Source organism: Patagioenas fasciata, chromosome W (assembly GCF_037038585.1).
Source record: "Patagioenas fasciata isolate bPatFas1 chromosome W, bPatFas1.hap1, whole genome shotgun sequence".
NCBI lineage: Eukaryota > Metazoa > Chordata > Aves > Columbiformes > Columbidae > Patagioenas > Patagioenas fasciata.
In genome coordinates, this window is record NC_092559.1 from 43911899 (window position 1) to 43930904 (window position 19006).

A 19006-nucleotide genomic window follows, 5' to 3' on the forward strand; every position below is an offset into this window, starting at 1 on the left:
GTGAAAGGACAGCAGTGACATCTGACCTTCACACTGAACATATCACTCCTGTTTTCTTAGGAGAAACAGGGGAAATCAAATCCATATAGGAAGCAAGTATACCTTGCAAGTGAAGGTGCTGTTACTATATCATGTTTATCTAGTTGCTGAAGAAAGGTGACATGAAAAGATTGGTTATTTCAGTTCCGTTTTCCGGCATTTTGATAAATGCAGTACCCATTTTTTGGCAAGATATTTACCAAATTTCTTGGTTTTTCTTCTGCTCTCTTACCTCTTATATGCAGTCTCTAACATCTATGCTACAATCTGATGGTAAGTCAGAGCCCATAGTAGCAGATCTTATGATTCCTGGATGTTCTTTGGTTTGACTAATATGCTGACCTGGGGCAGCAAAGTCAGGAGCACATTCCCTTCTGCAGGCTCTGCTTACAGATGCAATGATGTCATGCACAGGAGCAGAGTGGAAAACTGGAACAGCAACATCTTAAATTGTTTGAGCAAGATTTAATGGAGTTTGATTGTAGATGGGATGAGTTACTAATTTATTGTTTGGGTGTTGTTTTTTGTTGGTGTTTTTTTTTGTTTGTTTGTTTGTTTTCTTTTAAAACCTCATCCTTGGCTTGTTCTGTACTAAGCCTGTTGTCCTGGTTTTGTTTAAAACAAGACCAGCTCTCTTTCAGTGAATTTTCCTTTCAGCTAAGTTCTTCTAAGTAGCTGTATGCAGTGGCAGGGCTCCTTCTGGGGGGATGGGGTCGTCGCCAGCCTGGTTAGGAGGTGAAGCTGGAGACAAAAGGAATCCTATAAGAAGGTACCAGCCAATGAGCAATCGCCAACACACGCGTGCAGAGCATGTGGACAGTGCATGCAGCCAATCATGTTACTGTATAGCGTGTGCTGTAACCAATCATAATGTTGCAAGGCTGTGGAGGGGTTTCGTTAGATGGAGATATGTTGTTGAATTAGTCAGACCCAAAGGAATCTCAGGGCCACTTTGAGAAGCTGAGAACAGAATCTGCTGTGAGAAAGAGAGAGGGGCGTTTCTTCATTAACAGGGCCTCAGCATGGCGTGAGTCGTCGGACCTATCATCGGTGGGGCTCCAGCGTGTGGACTGCCCATGATACTCATTTAGCGAATCCATGCTTGGAGCGTGGACGTGTGATTAGAGAATAGTTGCATATATAAGGAGGCTTGTTTCTGTAATAAATGGCTTTGCATGATTCACATTGAATCGGAATGCTGAGTCCTTTATCGCTCCAACACAAGGCGAGTGGACAGAGCAGCTTTTGGTATAAAGCTAGCTCGGTCGGACAATAAAGTTGAGCTCTGTGAACATCGTATTGGTGTGTCAGGTTTCGTCTCTCGCATGGAAAGCAACAACTGTACTTTCCTGAATTTGGCTGCATGTTTTTTCAGACACTGTTCGCTCTGGAGCTGATAATGGCAACAATGGTATGCAGAAGAACCCCAGGTTTAGACTTATTGCTATGGCAGCCAAGGTTACTGATAATTTTGCACATTCCGTACATGAGAGGGGTGTATTTGCAAGGAGGGGTGAACAGAACAGGTGAGCAAAATTGACCAACTAAGTATTCCATCCCATACATGTCATACACTCTATAAAAGTGAGAGATCACGAGGGTCTCGCTCTCTTTGACCATGGCCAGCATCTGAAGAGGACTCTGCCTGTCGTGCCTGTGATCTGAGGCATGGTTCCAGACTCTGTATCCCTGAATTCAGTTCTGGTTTACTGCAGAGTCCAGTCTAGGACTTCTGGGTATCAGCTCTGCAGCTGCTGGAGCAATGCCAGTTCCACTGCAGGTCTTTGCACTACACTGGAAAATTCAAGATTGGTTTTGTATATTTTGTATTATTTTCCCTATTTATTAGCAGCATTAGTAAAGCATTTTTAATTTTTCCAACTTGTCTTTCTCCCTTTTCCTCCTATTGCCTTTCCTAGTGGGGGAGCAGGGGGTTAATAGAGAGCATCTACCACGGTTTATTGTCACCCTGCAGTAAACGGTGACAGGTTTATTGGTGCCTATATAGTGTGGGGCAAGTGAGAAGGGCTAAGAGTGGTCTCTGACAGTTTGCCTAAACAGCTTCCCAGGTAGTGCAAGTGAGAGAACATCAGATTCCTGATTTGAGCAGTCAGAGTTCTAATCCTCTGGTGGGAGGAGACCTTGGAAAACTCACTTGAGAGAGTATCAGCTTTTTCTTTGGAAGTTTCAGAGGGGTGAGAAAAAGATAGATCTGTGTGCTTCATGGGTCATATGGTGATGATAAAGCAGATTGCAGTTATCTTGATTTGAAGGATGTTGTTGCAAATCCAGTTTTATTTGTATTATTTGCTCACTTGGTTTTATTCAATGATGCCTTTTTTGGGGTCGATGCTTCTTGTTAGTGTTTATGTGCAGAACATCATCTCTGGAAGTTGGGATAAAGTTGGTATAATAGTTTTGATGCTGGGTTGTGTTGCATTGCTCTGTATAGTTATAGATAAGCTGATGGTGTATTTCTATTAATTGTTGTCATATTCAGGAATATGTATTTTTGGAGCCCCCTGGTAGAAGCAAAAGAAATTAAAGAGAACTGTATCATTTGTTTTTTCAGTTGCAGAAGTGATCTTTTAGGAGAACTATTCAACTACTCTTTGCCTTTTTCATTAGGGCAAATTACAGATGCTTTTGGGAATTTTGAATCATAGAATCATTTCAGTTGGAAGAAACCCTCAGGATCATCGAGTCCAACCATAACCTAACCTAACTCTAGTACTAAACTGTGTCCCTAAGAACCTCATCTAAACACCTTTTAAATTCCTCCAGGGATGGTGACTCCACCACTGCCCTGGGCAGCCTGTTCCAATAACTGACAACCCTTTCCGTGAAGAATTTTTTCCTAATATCCAATCGAACCCTCCCCTGGTGCAACTTGAGACCATTTCCTCTTGTCCTATCATTTGCTATTTGTGAGAGGAGACCAACACCCTCTGTACTACAACCTCCTTTCAGGTAATTGTAAACAGCAATGAAGTCTCCCCTCAGCCTCCTTTTCTTCAGGCTAAACAGGCCCAGTTCCCTCAATCATTCTTCATAAGACTTGTGCTTCAGACTCCTCACCAACTTCGTTGTTCTCCTCTGCACTCTCTCTAGTACCTCAGTGTCCTTCTTATGAGGGGCCCAAAACTGAACACAGTATTCAAGGTGTGGCCTCACCAGCGCCGAGTACAGTGGCACAATCACTTCTCTTGAATATCCCTGGATGATTGAGTGAAACTTGTTGGTATTACTGGGTCTCTGGAATGTGTGTTAGTATTTACTGGTGGTAAAACTATTCAGGAGGATTGTAGAGATTCTAACTTCTACGACAGGTGTTGTGGCTATTGAAGCCTCAGCAATGTGCACTGCAGCCACTCAAACTCCCTTGACAGATTCTGCAGCCACGTCAATTCTGACAACAGATACAACAGCTACTGCAACCCCCTTGACACGCACTGCAGCCACTCCAATTCCCATGCTAGTGCCCATGACAGTTAATGCTGCTGTTGCAACTCCAACAGCTGGCATCGCAGCCACACCAATGCTGACTACAGCTACTGCGGCCACTACAACTTCAAACAACTGTCACTGTAGCAATGTCAACTCCAAAACCAGTTACCGCATCCACTCAAACCTCCACAATACGTGATGTGGCCATTCAGACTTCAGCAATATTAGTTGCCACTTTGAGGAGGAAGCAAAAGGAAACACAGTTGTGAAACTGTGAAGGAACAATGTATGAAAGAACAACCATGATGAAAAAACATGTTAAAGAGCAACTATGACAGTGATCTAAATGCATGTTTCTTACACCTTAATCTTTTAGGTAAAAATTGGTATTCCAGATAAAGGAATTTGTTTGTGTTTTGTGTGTGTTTCCCGACCCCCCCCCCCAATGTGTGTATCTTTCCTTGAATCTGCTGACAAAGAAATCCCATGTACATTTGGAAACAAGCAGTTGTGTGGCATTAGGACGTGATCTCAATTAGGAAAACATTGCATAGTAAACTGAATTGTCACATGATAGCTGTTTGACAATTTACTCAAAGTAGTTGCTGCTCACTTTTCATTTGAGTTGACTTAAGTTGGTTCTACAGGCAGGTTTGATTGTACCCTCCAGCAAAACCCTAGTGACTATCTTCAGACCTTTAATTGGAAAAGATTATACAAATGAAATATTATGTTATTAAATTATTTACAAAAAAACAGAAATAAGAAAAATATGAAGGTAACACAGACCTTTTTTTAGCAGAGAGGATTTCATTGAATTTTACAGCCTAAATTTTCAGTAATTATGGAATTTTCCAGCAGTTCTGTAGTGTGCAGAAAGACTCATCAGAAATTTGTAAAGGTCAGCATGAAGACATTTGCTAAGTGTATATACTTGAAAGCAGTTACAGTGTCTTCTTTAAATGTGGCTGCAAAATTCTAGGAGCTTGAGGTAACTGGGGAAAGGGGCAAAAGTATCCATAGGACCTGAGGAAACAGTGCATCTTCGCTCAGAATCCAAAAATGTGCAGTTTTGCCTTTTACAAAATCAGAGTGCTAGTTTGGGCTCTCTTTATTTCTCTAAAACCTTTTTCTGCTTCTTAGTCATTTACCACAGGAAACTGTTTCTAAAAGGAAATGAGGCTGTTGTACTGATTATTGCTTAGGGTCTCCAAATCGTTGCGATCCCTGCAAATGATAAAGTCCTGCTGTGTTTAAATGAGACCATGCTTGCGTGTTGAAGTGAAATATGTTCCAGACCATGCTTATGTTTTAAAGTAAAATCGATACCAGGATGATCCTTCTGAATAGCTAATGTATATTTATCTTGTGGTGTAGGGAATTAAGTACTTGCCAGAACAAATAACTCTGATAATTAAGTTTACCTGTTAGAAGAATAGAATAAGACAATAGGCCATGGAGAATGTCTTAGGTGATGTTGGCAAAGCAATTTGCCAGGCTTAAACTGGGAAGCATCTGATGTTAAATCTATCGTGACCTATGCCTTGTAATTCATTTCACTGTGTTGTCTGTGGCTTGTTTTGCAGTCTTCATCAGTGTAGTTCACAAAAGTCTTGGAGGAACCCGAGGATACTTCCTGATGTAAAGAGCTACAGTGGTTGCTGCTGCCATTTTCCTTATAAATTCTTGTGTGAGTAACAAAAAGATTGCTGCTTGTGCTGGCTGTCAAGAAAACTTCTGTAGCTGATCTTGAAAAAGAAACTTGCATTTCTCTGTTTCAAGTAAACAAATGGTTTTAAGCAATGTGAGAAACACTTGAGTCTTCATGCTTATATTTATAGAAAATCTTGTTTGATGTGGCAGCAGCATTCTTTTCATATTGAGGAAACATAAATATTGCATTTGATGTATCTGTGTTATTCAGGACCTTTAAAGTTTATCAACAGAAGTACTGTATGTTTAATGATTGTTTTAACATGAGAAATACCATGCTTACAGCATTGTTTATTTTTCATGTTTCCTTAGGTTTCTGGCTGCCTGCCTTTAGGATAGAAGGTTGAAGAGGTAGAGAGATGCAGCCAGTATTTTGATGTGTGTGTTTTGGTTTTGTTTCCCACAGTGTATGAGAGCTTGCTTGGAGATAATGCCTCTGATCTGTACCGCACTTGTTGACTTCTTGTGATATTTCTTTGGGGATTAGTAATTAGGATCATAGCAGTATATTAGTGTGTTGCCAGAGGTTCCAAGTACCTTGCCAGTCTTGTACTGAAGTTTGTAAAGCTGTTGATAGCCAGCTTGCAGTCTGGTTACACCAGCTTCAATTTCTCCCAAGAATGACAATTTATTTGCTAAGGATTCAACCTAAAATGAGTTAAATATTCCTGTTCCTGTACCAATTCCACCTAACAAAGTTCGTATGATACATCTTTTAGTTCTATGTCCTGTTGTTCTATGACTCTGTAGCTACTTATCATAGAGAGGGGTCACTGTAAACAACACACTGGAGTTTATGGGAAAAATTGTCATATATTATTCTGTTGTTCTCATTGTTTACAGTTAGAGTGTAATTCTTATGAGTCACTAACATATGATTAGTTGCCTTACATGTCTGTGGTGCTCATTTCATTTTATTGTTAAAACCATTTGTGTTTTCCCATCTGGTGTTATTACATATAGTTAAAATCAAATTAACTTTAGATCTTAAAGTTAGTGTAACATTACCTACTATCAGTCCTTGACCTCATGCTAATACAGATGATATTCCTTCTGCAGTTTCAAAGATGGCTTGTGACTGATGTTCAGCACCTGAGTTGTTCCATAGACAACATGAAAAGGCAGATCCTGTTAGGTATAGGTTTAGGATGCATGTTCCTATGGTGATAAGGTAACACCACATTTTCCTGTAAGAGAAGACACCTAGGTCTTGGACATAATCCAAGCCTCAGTTATGGTTAACTTGTTCCCCTTAGTGTCTATAGCATGCCATATTCCCTTTCTGTAACAACAGTGACCCAGATCTCAGAGTTGGATGTTTAACCACGACCTAATCTCCAGGATTTAGATAGGGTTTCACCTCTGTTTTAACAGGAATTTGTGCAGCCATTGACATGAATCACTTATCTATGGGCCTTCCCATGGGGGTTTGTTACTTAGTTAACTGACTTAGAACTTCTCACAAATGGGATCCCCACTTAAAAGCAATAATTAACTCTTGTGTAGTAGTTGTTTTAGTAGTCCATTCCACCTTTCTACTGTCCTTTGAAGTTGATATGGTAGGTGGAAAGTCCATTGTACTCCATTTGAAGCACACCAAGTTTGCACTTATTTATTTTTAAAATGCAATCCATTATCAATTTTTATTTCTCTAGGCAAGGGAAAAGGAGCAAACAACTGGTTTAAACCAGCAATGGTTGTTAGACCAATTGCAGCCTGGGTGGAGTGCATGTTCCTTGTACCACCAACTATTTGTACTCCTGTTACCAGCCTTCAGATGTTTGCTTTAGAAGATCCACACAATCTACTTGCCAGGTTTCCCAGAGTAGCTTACTTTCCCTGATATTGACACTGTTGTTCTTTTAACATATACTGTACCATTGTTTGACAAAAATTGCATGAATCTACAGTTTGTTTTGCCAGAGCTTTTGTCACGGGCCATCCTTTCCTTTGCAGCCTGTTGAAACAAATCATAACTCCTGGTGTGTCCTAGCTGTTTCTGTAACCACTTACATAGCCATTCTGAAACAAAATTTCATAATACATCTAGCCAAATGATAAACCATCTGATACCACTTTGCCTCAGGGTTTTGGTAGGTAGATACGTGCCCTATGGATATGCTCTTAGACTGAGTTATATCATAAATCTTCTTTCAGTCTATTTTTCCCCATGCATGTCTACCATTTACTTGACAATTGTTTTTCACCCAATTCTTTAGCCACTGAGTGGCACCAGCTCACACATTTCAAAAGCTCTGAGCTCTGCCAGTTGTGCCAAGCCATTGATTGATTTCATCTGTGAAAGCTTTTCTAGCTGCAGCTTTACCTCTCTATAGTTTCTCCATTTGCTTGGCACTCTCATCCGTGAACCAAACTCATCTTGCTGTCCCAGGGTGAGGCATCAGTTATCAGGGAGGAGGGTGTCACGGTCCATTCGGTGATGGACTCGTGATGGTTCTTTTACCTTGATCTTGAAGTGCAAAATTAAGGCAACCAAAATGCCAAGGGGTTATAATTCAATCAAGCAGTGTTACTTTATTAATTTGCCTGTAAAGCAGCACGCGACAGAGAGAGTAAGAAAAAGAAAAGGGAAAAGAAACAGGGAAAAGTAAAAGTAAAGATGAGAAATGAGGTTGTGTTTATCACCAGTCCAGTTCCAGAAGCATCCCTCTGGTCTCTGGTCCCATGGAGTCCTACCGGTCCTCCGTTGTGGGTGGGAAGATCTTCAATGGTGTCCATTCGGGAGTCATCTCTTATGCTTCTTCACCCCCCCTCACTCCCATTGTTTGAGGCCAGTCTCCGCCTTGATTTCGCAATCCAGGTTTGTACTGCGCAGGCTCAAAAGATTCACGTTTTCTTTTGCCAATGCTTACGTGTCCAGCATTCAGGGGTCTTTCTCTGGTCCATTGAGTGACCTCAGGACCCTTGGCAAGCTACTGGGCATGCTCCTTTTTGTTGCCCATTGTTTGGGGGAGCAGGTGAGGGACACGTGTAACTGAGACTGTAGGTGAGAACACATCTTCTGGATGGCAGCTGTTGTTCCTGGGTCGAAGAGACCCTCATAACAATAACAATAATTTTCAGGAGACAGGGGCTGGTTTGGCTGAAGCTGCAGGCGAAGTCCACACAGCAGCCATTGTAAGCAGCAGCGCCCCCCCCCGTATTGGAGAAACCAGTGCAACACAATGCTTCTCTTCGGGCCTCTCTCCAAGTCATTGTCCATATATTTCTGTCAGGGCCTCAGTTCTCTAAGTTCTTGATGGAGCAATATTTGCAGTATTTGCCCGAATATCGCCATTTTCAGACTGACTCTCACAGAGGGCAAATAGGAGTATTCAATAGACATCCCAGTTTACTCTATGCTCTCTGATAATTTGTTTTCTGTATTCATCCCATCACTTGTTAATTGGTGATGTATAGAGAAAGCCCATTGCTGCACAGTAGTTTTCTGTGCTACCCTTAAGGGTAACAGCTTGCTAGCTAAAATTGTTTTTAAAGAAGGAATAGGCACACATAGCTTGATTTCACTTCGAGTCTGCTTTTTTTCTTCAGCAAATCATAGAGGTGTTGCCAGATACTGAATCCAGGAATATGACCTCCAAAACCCAAAAGTTCCTAATACAGTTTGCAATTCTTTCTTATCAGAAAGTGCTGGAAGGCTGTATAACTCTTCTAATGTAGATTGTGATACAGTTTTACATCCTCCTATCCATCAGTAACCTAAAAATGTAACCTCTTTACTTGCCATTTTGAGTTTGGGATGTTAAGATACAGTTCTTGTAAATGCTGGACAATAGCATTCACATTTTGGGAAACCCTTTCCTATTCTGGTCCTCCAATTAGAATACCATCTAAATATTCTAAAATTGTTACTTCAGGTGGGAGGATGATTGATTCTATTTCTTTAGCTAACATGGCATGTGAGGGCGAAAACTCATGGACTCCACACAATTCAATATGAATTCAAGCGAAGCCATTTATTACAGAGACAAGCCTCCTTATGATGCATGGAAACAACTTTACAACCTATAAAGTCATAAAACTTTATAACTCACAAAGTGATAAAGCAGGTATGTTTATTTCGACATCGGGCGCAAGGAGGATCGTTCCACCATTCATGTGCAACTTCTAACAATATGAGGTGTGTTTAAATACAGTAAGGTGTTGCATATTCATAATGACCCCGGGAACACCTATACATATTCATAACCTTTCCCCGCTAATCATTTCCATAGTCTCCGCCTTGACCTCGCCCTGTTGCACCTGCGCAGTGCCATCTGGTGGTCTTGAGGAGGGGTCTTTGGATGAAGGCTCCTTCAGCTTCGTCACAGTGAACTTTTTACCTTTGGCTCATTATGTTGAATTGACTGGAACCCAAGCTGCCAAGTCGATTGAAACCAGATTGGCGCCCCCTTTTGCTGTAAATCTTCGTTATCTTGTCTCCTCAAGTTTACAGCTAGGTGCAGTAAAACTTCTTATCTTGGCATTTGATGGGGTTCTGTTTTTCTTAACATAAGTTTACATAAAGCTCTAAACTGAGCACTTATTGTGTGGTTAAGCCTTAAAGTGTTAGTTCATTAGTAGGCACCCATTATATGTTTAGTTAACCCTTAAAATGTCAGTTCCCTCTATCAATTCCCCCCTTTTCAGGAAGGTTAGTAAATTCTTTTACTAATATGATGATGCCCTATTTAACATTTTCTCTGACCACAAGTAAGACGGCTACTTCTACCTGAGAAGACTTATCTTTCTCCCTCAAAGAACAAACAAATTTTAAAGTTCAACAAAACATTCGAGTTACTCTTTTGGGGCAGCTGATGACCAGGTGGCTGGTGTCCTGGCAGAAATGGCATCTTTTGGGCTGCAGTGGGAGCTCGCACTCTTTGGCATGGTGACCCCGCTCACTGCAGTTATAGCACTTTTCTTTTGGGTTTCTTCTTACCAATGTGATAAGCACCACCCAGGCTGGTCACCCAGAAGGACCAAAAGGTGATTGTGAAAAATATAGTTTTCCAGGTTGCACCCGGGTTACCCTCCATGGTGTTTCGCAGGCTTTCTTCACTCTAGAATGGTGAATCCAGGCATTCTGTTCTTTAATATTGGTAGCAGTGAAGGATATCAGGAGGTCTTGAAACGGACCTTCCTATTATGGTTCCAAAGTTCTCTGCAAAAGACTTCACATACACATAAATAAAATGTGGCCCTCTATCAGAGGATATAAGAGCTGGAACTCCAAACCTTGGTGTTATTTCATGTATCAATGTTCTAGTCACCTCCTAAGCTTTTGCTGTCCTGGTAGGGAATGCTTCTGGCCAACCTGAAAAAGTGTCAGTTAATACCAACAAATATCGGTACCCCCCTTTTCCTGGGAGTTCTGAAAACTCAATTTGCCATTGTGGTCCAGGCCCATTCCCCTTCCCCATTTGACCCATTTCTAGCTTGGGCATATTTTGGGATTAGTCTGGAGGTAAAGATCACACTGCTGTCACCTGTTTTACAGTGATATACAAATTTCTAGTTCCTGTTTCTCTAATCAAATGTTTGCATAGTGGTTCTACTCCCCAAAATCCTTTCTTATTTTCTTCCCTTATTAAAGGCCAAACTAGATGAAAGGGGACAATAAGTTTTCCCTGGGGGGTATGAACCCACCCTTCCTTATGATATGATTCCTCTAAATCTATGATGAGTTTCAATTCTCTTTAGTATACTCTGGCTTACCTTTTAAAGAGACCTGCTCGCCAAGGACTAGAGCACTTTCTGTTTTTACCTTTTGCTCAGCCATTTGTTTTGCCACTCTGTCCGCCAGCCTTTTCCAATTCTGAGCTCACTTTCTGGTGTGCCTTAATATGCATGATTGCCATTTTTCTTAGGAAGTTGAACTGCTTCCGGTAGTTTCAGTATCTCCTCCGCACGTTTGATATGTTTGCCTTGAGAGTTCAAAAGTCCCTTTTCTTTCCAAATTGCTCTGTGCACATGCACAACCCTGAAAGCATACTTGGAGTCAGTATAGATGCTAACAGTTTTACCTTGAGCTAGTTCCAGAGCAGAGTAAGGGCAATTATTTCTGCCTTCTGTGCGAAAGGATTTTTTAAACACAGGTCCGGATCACTTCATGGCTAGCTGCTTCTGTCCATAAACCAGTTTTTAGCGTTTTCAATAGCAATGTCTTTTAGATCTGGTCGACTGGATTATGTTGCTTTGACGGTCTCCAGGCAGCCATGATGAACTGGTTCTCCAAAGTTACCACTGAGGAAAGAAGCTGGGTTGACAACGTTAGTGACGATAATTTCTACACCATCTTGTTAGACACTGTGTGGGATACTAGCACAGTCATTTTCTGACCCATGGTAAATCTCCAGGCCTCCTGTATGTTCAGTACCCCTGCAGCAACTGCCCGCAGGCATCCAGGCCACCCCTTTGCAGTTGCCTCTAACTGTTTGGAGAAATAGGCCACTGCTCGTCAATATGGGCCAAGATCCTGTGCCAATATACCCAAGGCTATTCCCTGTTTCTCATGAGAGAATAGGAAAAATGGTTTATTCACATCTGGGAGTCCTAGAGAAGGGGCTGACATCAAAGCCTTTTTAAGTTCTTTAAAGGCTCGTGTGGCTTCCTTATTCCATTGCAGGTGTTTCTGGTCCATAGGGTCCAGGTCATGCACGTCTCCTTGGTTCTAGTAGCGATTAAAATGTCATCCACATATTGTAGCATCTGCCCCTCATCAGATGAGGTTTCCCAGTATTCAGAATCTTTAGCAAGCTGATTTCCAAATATTGTCGGGCTATTCGTCAATCTTTGTGGCAACACCATCCATGTGAGCCGGGTTTTACATTTATTTTTAGGGTTCTCTCATTCAAATGCAAATATTGTCTGGCTAGCTTCATGGAGAGGGAGGCAAAAGAAAGCATCTTTTAAATCTAAAATGATAAACCAAGTCAAATTAGGTGTTAATACTGTCAGAAGGGTGCATGGGTCTGCTACCACTGGGTAGAGGTCCTCAGCTATTTTGTTTATAGCTCATAAGACCTGAACCGCCCAATATGACCCATCTGGCTTGCAGACAGGCAATATAGGGGTGTTATAACTGGACTCACATTCCTTTAATAACCCTATTTGCAGGAATTTCTCTATTACTGGCCGAATTCCTTCCCTGTCCTCTTTTTTCAAAGGGTATTGTTTAATCCTTACCGGCTGCTGTCCTTCTTTGATTTTTACCTCGACTGCTGGGGCATTTTTGGCTCTTCCAGGTATGTCACTGGCCCATAATCTGGGATACACTTGGTTCACAACCTCTTCATTAATTGTGCCCTCTGTGGGAACAGTTACTAAAAGCAAGCTCATTATTTGCACATATTGCTGATCATTTGCCTCCAGAGTAATTTCTCCTTTTTCAAATCTTATAACTGCGCCCATTTGTTCCAATACGTCTCTCTCCAAAAGAGGATTCATGGAGTTAGGCATATACAGAAATTTGTGAATGCCTACTTGTTTATCCAATCTGTATTCCAAGGTTCACAAAAATATGCTCTTTCACTTTGGCCAGTGGTTCCCTTTACTACTATGTAGTCATTACTTATTGGCATTGAGAACAAGAATCTTGCTTTCAGTTTCTGTAACTTCCTCCGAATATCATTTGCTGACTGACTTGTAAATAACAACACTAACTGCTGTATCCCTCCTTCTGAACCCGGCTCCAAAGGTGTATATCTGAGGGGAAATCCGGGTGCTCTGTGCGCGTTACACACAACAAAGCAGCCCAGCAGGAACGGGCCAGGCAGCGGCGACTGCCCCCCCGCTTCATCCCCCACGGGCGGCGACCCCGGAGGAGAGGAGCTGCAGCTCCAGCTCCAGCAGCCGCCACTCTCCCCCCCCACCTTTTTCGCCGCTTATGGAGGGGGCGAGACATTTATGTTCAAACTTCACAGCATAGGCTTGCCTCCTCTTGCCCTTTTTCTCTCTTCATTTAATTCCTGCAACTATAAACTTTATATGCAATTTCAATTAGCTGAGCAATAGTTACATCCCTCAGCTCATACCTTTTGTAATTTCTTACAGATGTCAATAAACAGCATATTAAGCATCAGTCCCTTGCATTAATTTTAGATCCAAATCAGTCTATCCACAGAACAACACTAACTGCAATACAGCTAACCCAGAATTTCACGTTCAGATCACTTCCCCCACTAATTTACTCTCGTGTACAGATGCATCTTAAGGGGAAGCAAGGTGGTACTTTAGTAATGGAACCGGTTCTCATTTGGTAATTATCTCCCCAAACAAAATTCTTTTGGTACCAAATATAAATATACAAACTAAGATACTGAACTCAGACACGCAAACCAAATACCAGCCTAAAATATGCAAACAAATCACAATTACATTCATTCAAGACAATATCTTGATTTTAGCATCGCACCTTTAAGCCACTTACTGCTCAGCTGGGTAGAGGTACTGCTGGGTCTCCCTGACAAAACAGGTCAGTGCGTGCTGGAGCCCCATTGGCACCTGCCCCCCCGCTTCCTTCAGCAAGCTGGACTGGGCAAGGCTTTTATTAGTGTCTCATCTGGGGTATTACTACTGTTATCCCATAACAGGATTTCCTACCTGGTGTACATACAAAAAGCTAAATTTGGTACACTGAGATGAAACACAGCTTATCACACACAAAACCTTCTCACCACATGCACACAGTCAAAAGCTAAATTGCTCATTGTACAGATGGTTGTACTCTAAAGATTATTACAATAGACATGGAATGCCTGGGCACTTATAAAGATAACACACATGATTACCAAGCTAGCTATTAGTTCAACACACACTTATCATTCGCTTCATCCGTCTCTGGTCGGTCTCCTCGCAGAGAACACGGAACTGCGGATTGGGACTCCATCCTCGCTTCGCAGTCAGACTGCGTCTCAGACACTCATTCACACAAAGCACTCATTCACACAAAGCACGGTACCGGGCACAAAAACTTCTTGATCATACAACACGTAACTGTCACCATAAGTATTCCAGTTACAGCTACAGCAATATAAATTTCAATTCCCATGGGTTAAGATGTTATAAGGCGTCAATTGCCATGGGGACTCGAACCCCTGACTGGAAACTCTGTTTTACCCTTCTCCCGCTTCCATAACAGTCATTAGCAGGTCCATCCTGGCTCCCATAATCGAGACGCAACAGAAGTCTCAGGGTTACTCGATCTACCCCCAAGATCGCTAGAGGCTGACCCCCTTCTGGTCGAGTCAAGTCAGTAACCCCCTTAGGTACCCATTTACACCAATACAGGGAATTTGGCCATGCGCAGGCGTCCCTTGCGAGTTACTGGCCCCTCATGTTACAGGCCCGTGTTACAGTAAAACATAAACATACCTTATCCGATTAATGCAAAAGGTCATTGTCTGCCCCCGTGGTGACCAGCCGGAGCGGAGCGAAGCCCCTCCATAACAAAAGGTTCGGGACGCGTCTAGGAGGTCCATTTCTCTCAGGTGGTCCGCACAGCCGGGCAGAGCTTGTCCCTTCGTGGTCGCCAAAATTGACGCGCGGAAACAACTTTACAACCTATAAAGTCATAAAACTTTACAACTCACAAGGTTATAAAGCAGGTATGTTTATTTCGACGTCGGGTGCAAGGAGGATCGTTCCACCATTCATGTGCAACTTCTAACAATATGAGGTGTGTTTAAATACAGTAAGGTGTTACATATTCATAATGACCCCGGGAACACCTATACATATTCACAACCTTTCCCCGCTAATCATTTCCATAGTCTTCGCCTTGACCCCGCCCTGTTGCACCTGCGCAGTGCCATCTGGTGGTCTTGAGGAGGGGTCTTTGGATGAAGGCTCCTTCAGCTTCGTCACAGTGAACTTTTTACCTTTGGCTCATTATGTTGAATTGACTGGAACCCAAGCTGCCAAGTCGATTGAAACCAGACTGGCGCCCCCTTTTGCTGTAAATCTTCATTATCTTGTCTCCTCAAGTTTACAGCTAGGTGCAGTAAAACTTATCTTGGCATTTGATGGGGTTCTGTTTTTCTTAACATAAGTTTACATAAAGCTCTAAACTAAGCACTTATTGTGTGGCTAAGCCTTAAAGTGTTAGTTCGTTAGCAGACACCCATTATATATTTAGTTAAACCTTAAAATGTTAGTTTCCTCTATCACTTATATACGCAGTTATTTCTTGATCATGTGTCCACGTTCCAAACATGCATTGGCTGATCGGATATTGTCCATGTTCAGGTCTTGTTATTATAGGATTACCTCACTCTCATAACAGGTGTTGTTGTTCAGCCTTCGCGTCGGCCTTGGAGTTACTTTGTCTAGTTCAGAAATAAATCTCTATCTAACAGAAACCCATCCACACAACAACCTTATGAAAATCCCTCAAATCTCCCACAATTCCCCCTTTTTGTTTTTGAACCAGCCAGGCCTTGTTTACAACGCACAGAATCATCTTTGAAATACACTGCAGCATACAACATATGATTAACAACAATGATTACAGTTACATATAATATAGCTAAGCCTTATATAATAAGATCAAACAACTACCCACCATTTGTCAAACCCTAATTCTACTATGACCATCTTATTAACGTGCTGGGTTAGTTTGTCTAAAGTACTATGAATAGATCCAGAATGATTAAACAAGTTAAACAAGTTAATACAACATCTTTCTCTTAAGTTCATCACAACCATATCCTTATGATAGCAACAAAAATCTATAGCAACACAATTTTGAAGTGTAACATGCCTAATACCATCAATATCTACTATTAATTGAGTTAATATCTCAGAAGTTAGATTAGCCTGTTTAAAAGACCAATAGCTTAACTTTGATATGTCTCCTAAAGCTTTACCAGCTGCTAGACTAGGGAGAATACTAGATACTAGAGATACTATGGTAGGAATGTCTCATAATTTTACCTCATTTTTGCATTGACTCTCTAAGCGTAATATCACCCTTTTCACTCTCCTGCTGTTTGCTCAAATTGCCATTCTCCACAGAAGGTACACCACCTGCTTGCTAATGGGCTTCTAGACCACCATGTCTGTGAGCATCTATAACACTGAATTAGGATCCATGGTTTACATGTGAAACAGTCCTCACAACTTATCTCTCTCCTGTCCGTCTGCATCCGTTGAATCTTTGTTGAATCCACTTCAATCCTCGGCCTGTAATGACACAAGCATAACCTTTTCCCCAGGTTATCAACTGATGTGGCATTTTCCATTTACCATTAACTAGTGTTTTGACCATAACTAATGTAGGTTCTTTCTGATTTAGCATGGTTGGGGGTCATACTTGCAAAGTGTTTCATCACAGGGCAAGTTTGGGCTGCACCACTTAGATATAAGTGATTCATCACTTACAATGCTTTTGACAATTGGTTTTGTGGTGTTTTCCCTACTTCTCCCCCCTTTTTGTTTAAAAAAAACAAAACAAAACCAAAAAACAGTTCAGAATCAGATACGTGTGTTGGACCTTGACTACGTACTCAGAATCACAAATCAAATTTAGAGGTTCCTCCTTAAAAAGCTCTAAGTAATGTAAAGCTGTGCCAAGTTCTGCTAATTGGGTTGAACCTTCAATAATTTTTATAGAATAATGCCAATTGTTATCTTCATGCCAGACCACTACAACTTCATGAGATTTCCCAGAACCACCAACAAAAACTGTGCAAGTATGTAGGATCAGACCAACTACAAGTATGGTCTGTGACCTGCTGTTAAAGACTTGCAGGTTCTGCAGCAATTTACATTTAGGCATGCCAAAAGTTGTGCTGTTAAGAAAATCAGTTAGTGCAATTTACAAGGACACAGATTGCAAATAAAAAATCAAAATTAAATTTCACAAATGGTACCTGTATGACAAAAGGATCATAGCCTATTAAGACTTAAATTAATTCCCTGCATTTCTTGATCAGAGTAATCAGTCTGTTAGCGTTCTCATCATACTGTCCCACAATAGCCACAGGTTGTTTCTATGTTGTAGCTATAAACAGACAAATCTGCAAGTCCAATCGAATGCAGTCAGCCTGTAAGGTTGTCATAAATTTTTTCTTCAAAGTTTCTAACTCCATTTTGGCTGTCATATTTATTGGATATTGTTTTCCCTTACCGGATCGAAGTCCTGTTTCAGATCTATCAGTGTAGTATTTGATTTATCAAAACATTGGATGTTAATACTAGTGGAAATACAGCATTTGAAATTTCCTTGGAGATTTCTCACTTGCAGCAAGCAGATCTGCACCGTCCAAGTAGCTTCTTGTAGGACATGCAACTAAACAGAATTCTCAGAAAACGTTGTTTGAGCTTACATTTTTCTTAATAAATCTTGACCCAAGAGAGGTATAGGACTTTCTGGCAACTACAAGAATTCATGTATTAAAACTTTGTTCCAAATTTGGCATTCCATTGGTCTCAAAAAACTCCAGAGAAAAAAAAAAGACAGAACGGGGAGAGTAAAGCCCCCCTTTCTCCACTTAGCAGCAGGAAAACAGGTTTTTTCCTTTTTTTTTTTTTTCTTCTTCTTGCTGCAATTCAGATATAGCCAAGGCCACGCAGCTGGCGTAATCGCTGGTACGAAGTGGGAGGTTGTGGCAAACTTCTTGGTTACAATGACCTGAGTTTATCTGGCAACTTCACACAGGCCCGAAATCCATGTTCAGGCACAGGCCTGGGATATTTTGCATTTTTGTTCTCCCATTTCACTCCAACCATAACACACTTCATACACAATTCCAACCAGCTCAAGAGATGCCACACTCCTCAGCTCCATTTGCCTTTTACAATTTACAGATGTCAAAAAACAGTATATTAAGCATCAATGCATTATTCCATTTTCCTAGATTCCAAATCAGTTCATATTCTAGCAACTTTTAAATACAACCTCATACAATACCAAGTTCACATCCATCATAGCATTTAGGTGTTTGTTTGTTTGTTTGTTTGTTTTTGTTCTTTTTCTCTTTTTTTTTGTTTTCTCTCTTTTTTTTCTTTTTTTTTTTTCAATGCAAAGCAGAGTTTAACAATTTAAATTCTTTTCTGGTCTCAAAATTACTAGATAACAATATAAGCAATTACTCTAATGGATAAGGATGCATCCTAAGGGGGAGCAAGGTGGAATTTTAGCAGTGGAACCGGTTCCCATTTTGTGATTATCTCCCCAAACAAAATTCTTTTGGTACCACATATAAATATGCAAATTAAAATACTGAGCTCAGATATGAAAACCAAATACCAAGTTCAAATATGCAGATAGATCAGAGTTACACATATTCAAGACAATATCTCAATTTTAGCATTGCACCTTTGGGCCGCTTACTGCTCAGCCAGGTAGCATTACTGCTGTGTCTCCCTGACAAAACAGGTCAGTGCGCGCTGGAGCCCAGTCGGCACCCGCCCCCCCGCCGCTGCAGCAAGTTGGACTGGGCAAGGCTTTTATGTGTCCCATCTGGTGCACTACAACTGTTATCCCAAAACCAGGATTCTTTACCTGATGTGCATACAAAAAAGCCAAATTCAGCACATGGAGATGAGACACAGCCTATCACAGAGTTGTGCAAATCTGGATGTTGGAATAAAGCTAGCATTCTAGAAAGAAAAGTAACAGCTATTACACACAAAATCTTATCATCACATTCACGCAGTAAAGAACTGAATTACTCATGATCTTCTGTATTATCACAAAACGCACATTTTGAGTCAATGGATTCTCATGATTTAACAGTCTGTGAACTTACTGTACCATATAACAGGCAAAGACTTACCAAACTATAATATGTTTAAACAGATA

The 19006-nt window shown here is 41.2% G+C and overlaps 1 protein-coding gene across 1 annotated transcript in view; it reads right to left on the reverse strand.

Annotated features, from left to right (window-relative positions):
- Positions 1–16063: 16063 nt before the first annotated feature.
- Positions 16064–19006, reverse strand: part of LOC136115739 (CBP80/20-dependent translation initiation factor-like) — a 125097-nt gene continuing 122154 nt past the window's right edge. The window contains exon 7 of the mRNA XM_071801617.1: positions 16064–16383. Within this exon, the coding sequence (XP_071657718.1) occupies positions 16372–16383 (12 nt within the window). The 3' untranslated portion in view covers positions 16064–16371. The remainder of the gene's footprint in view (positions 16384–19006) is intronic.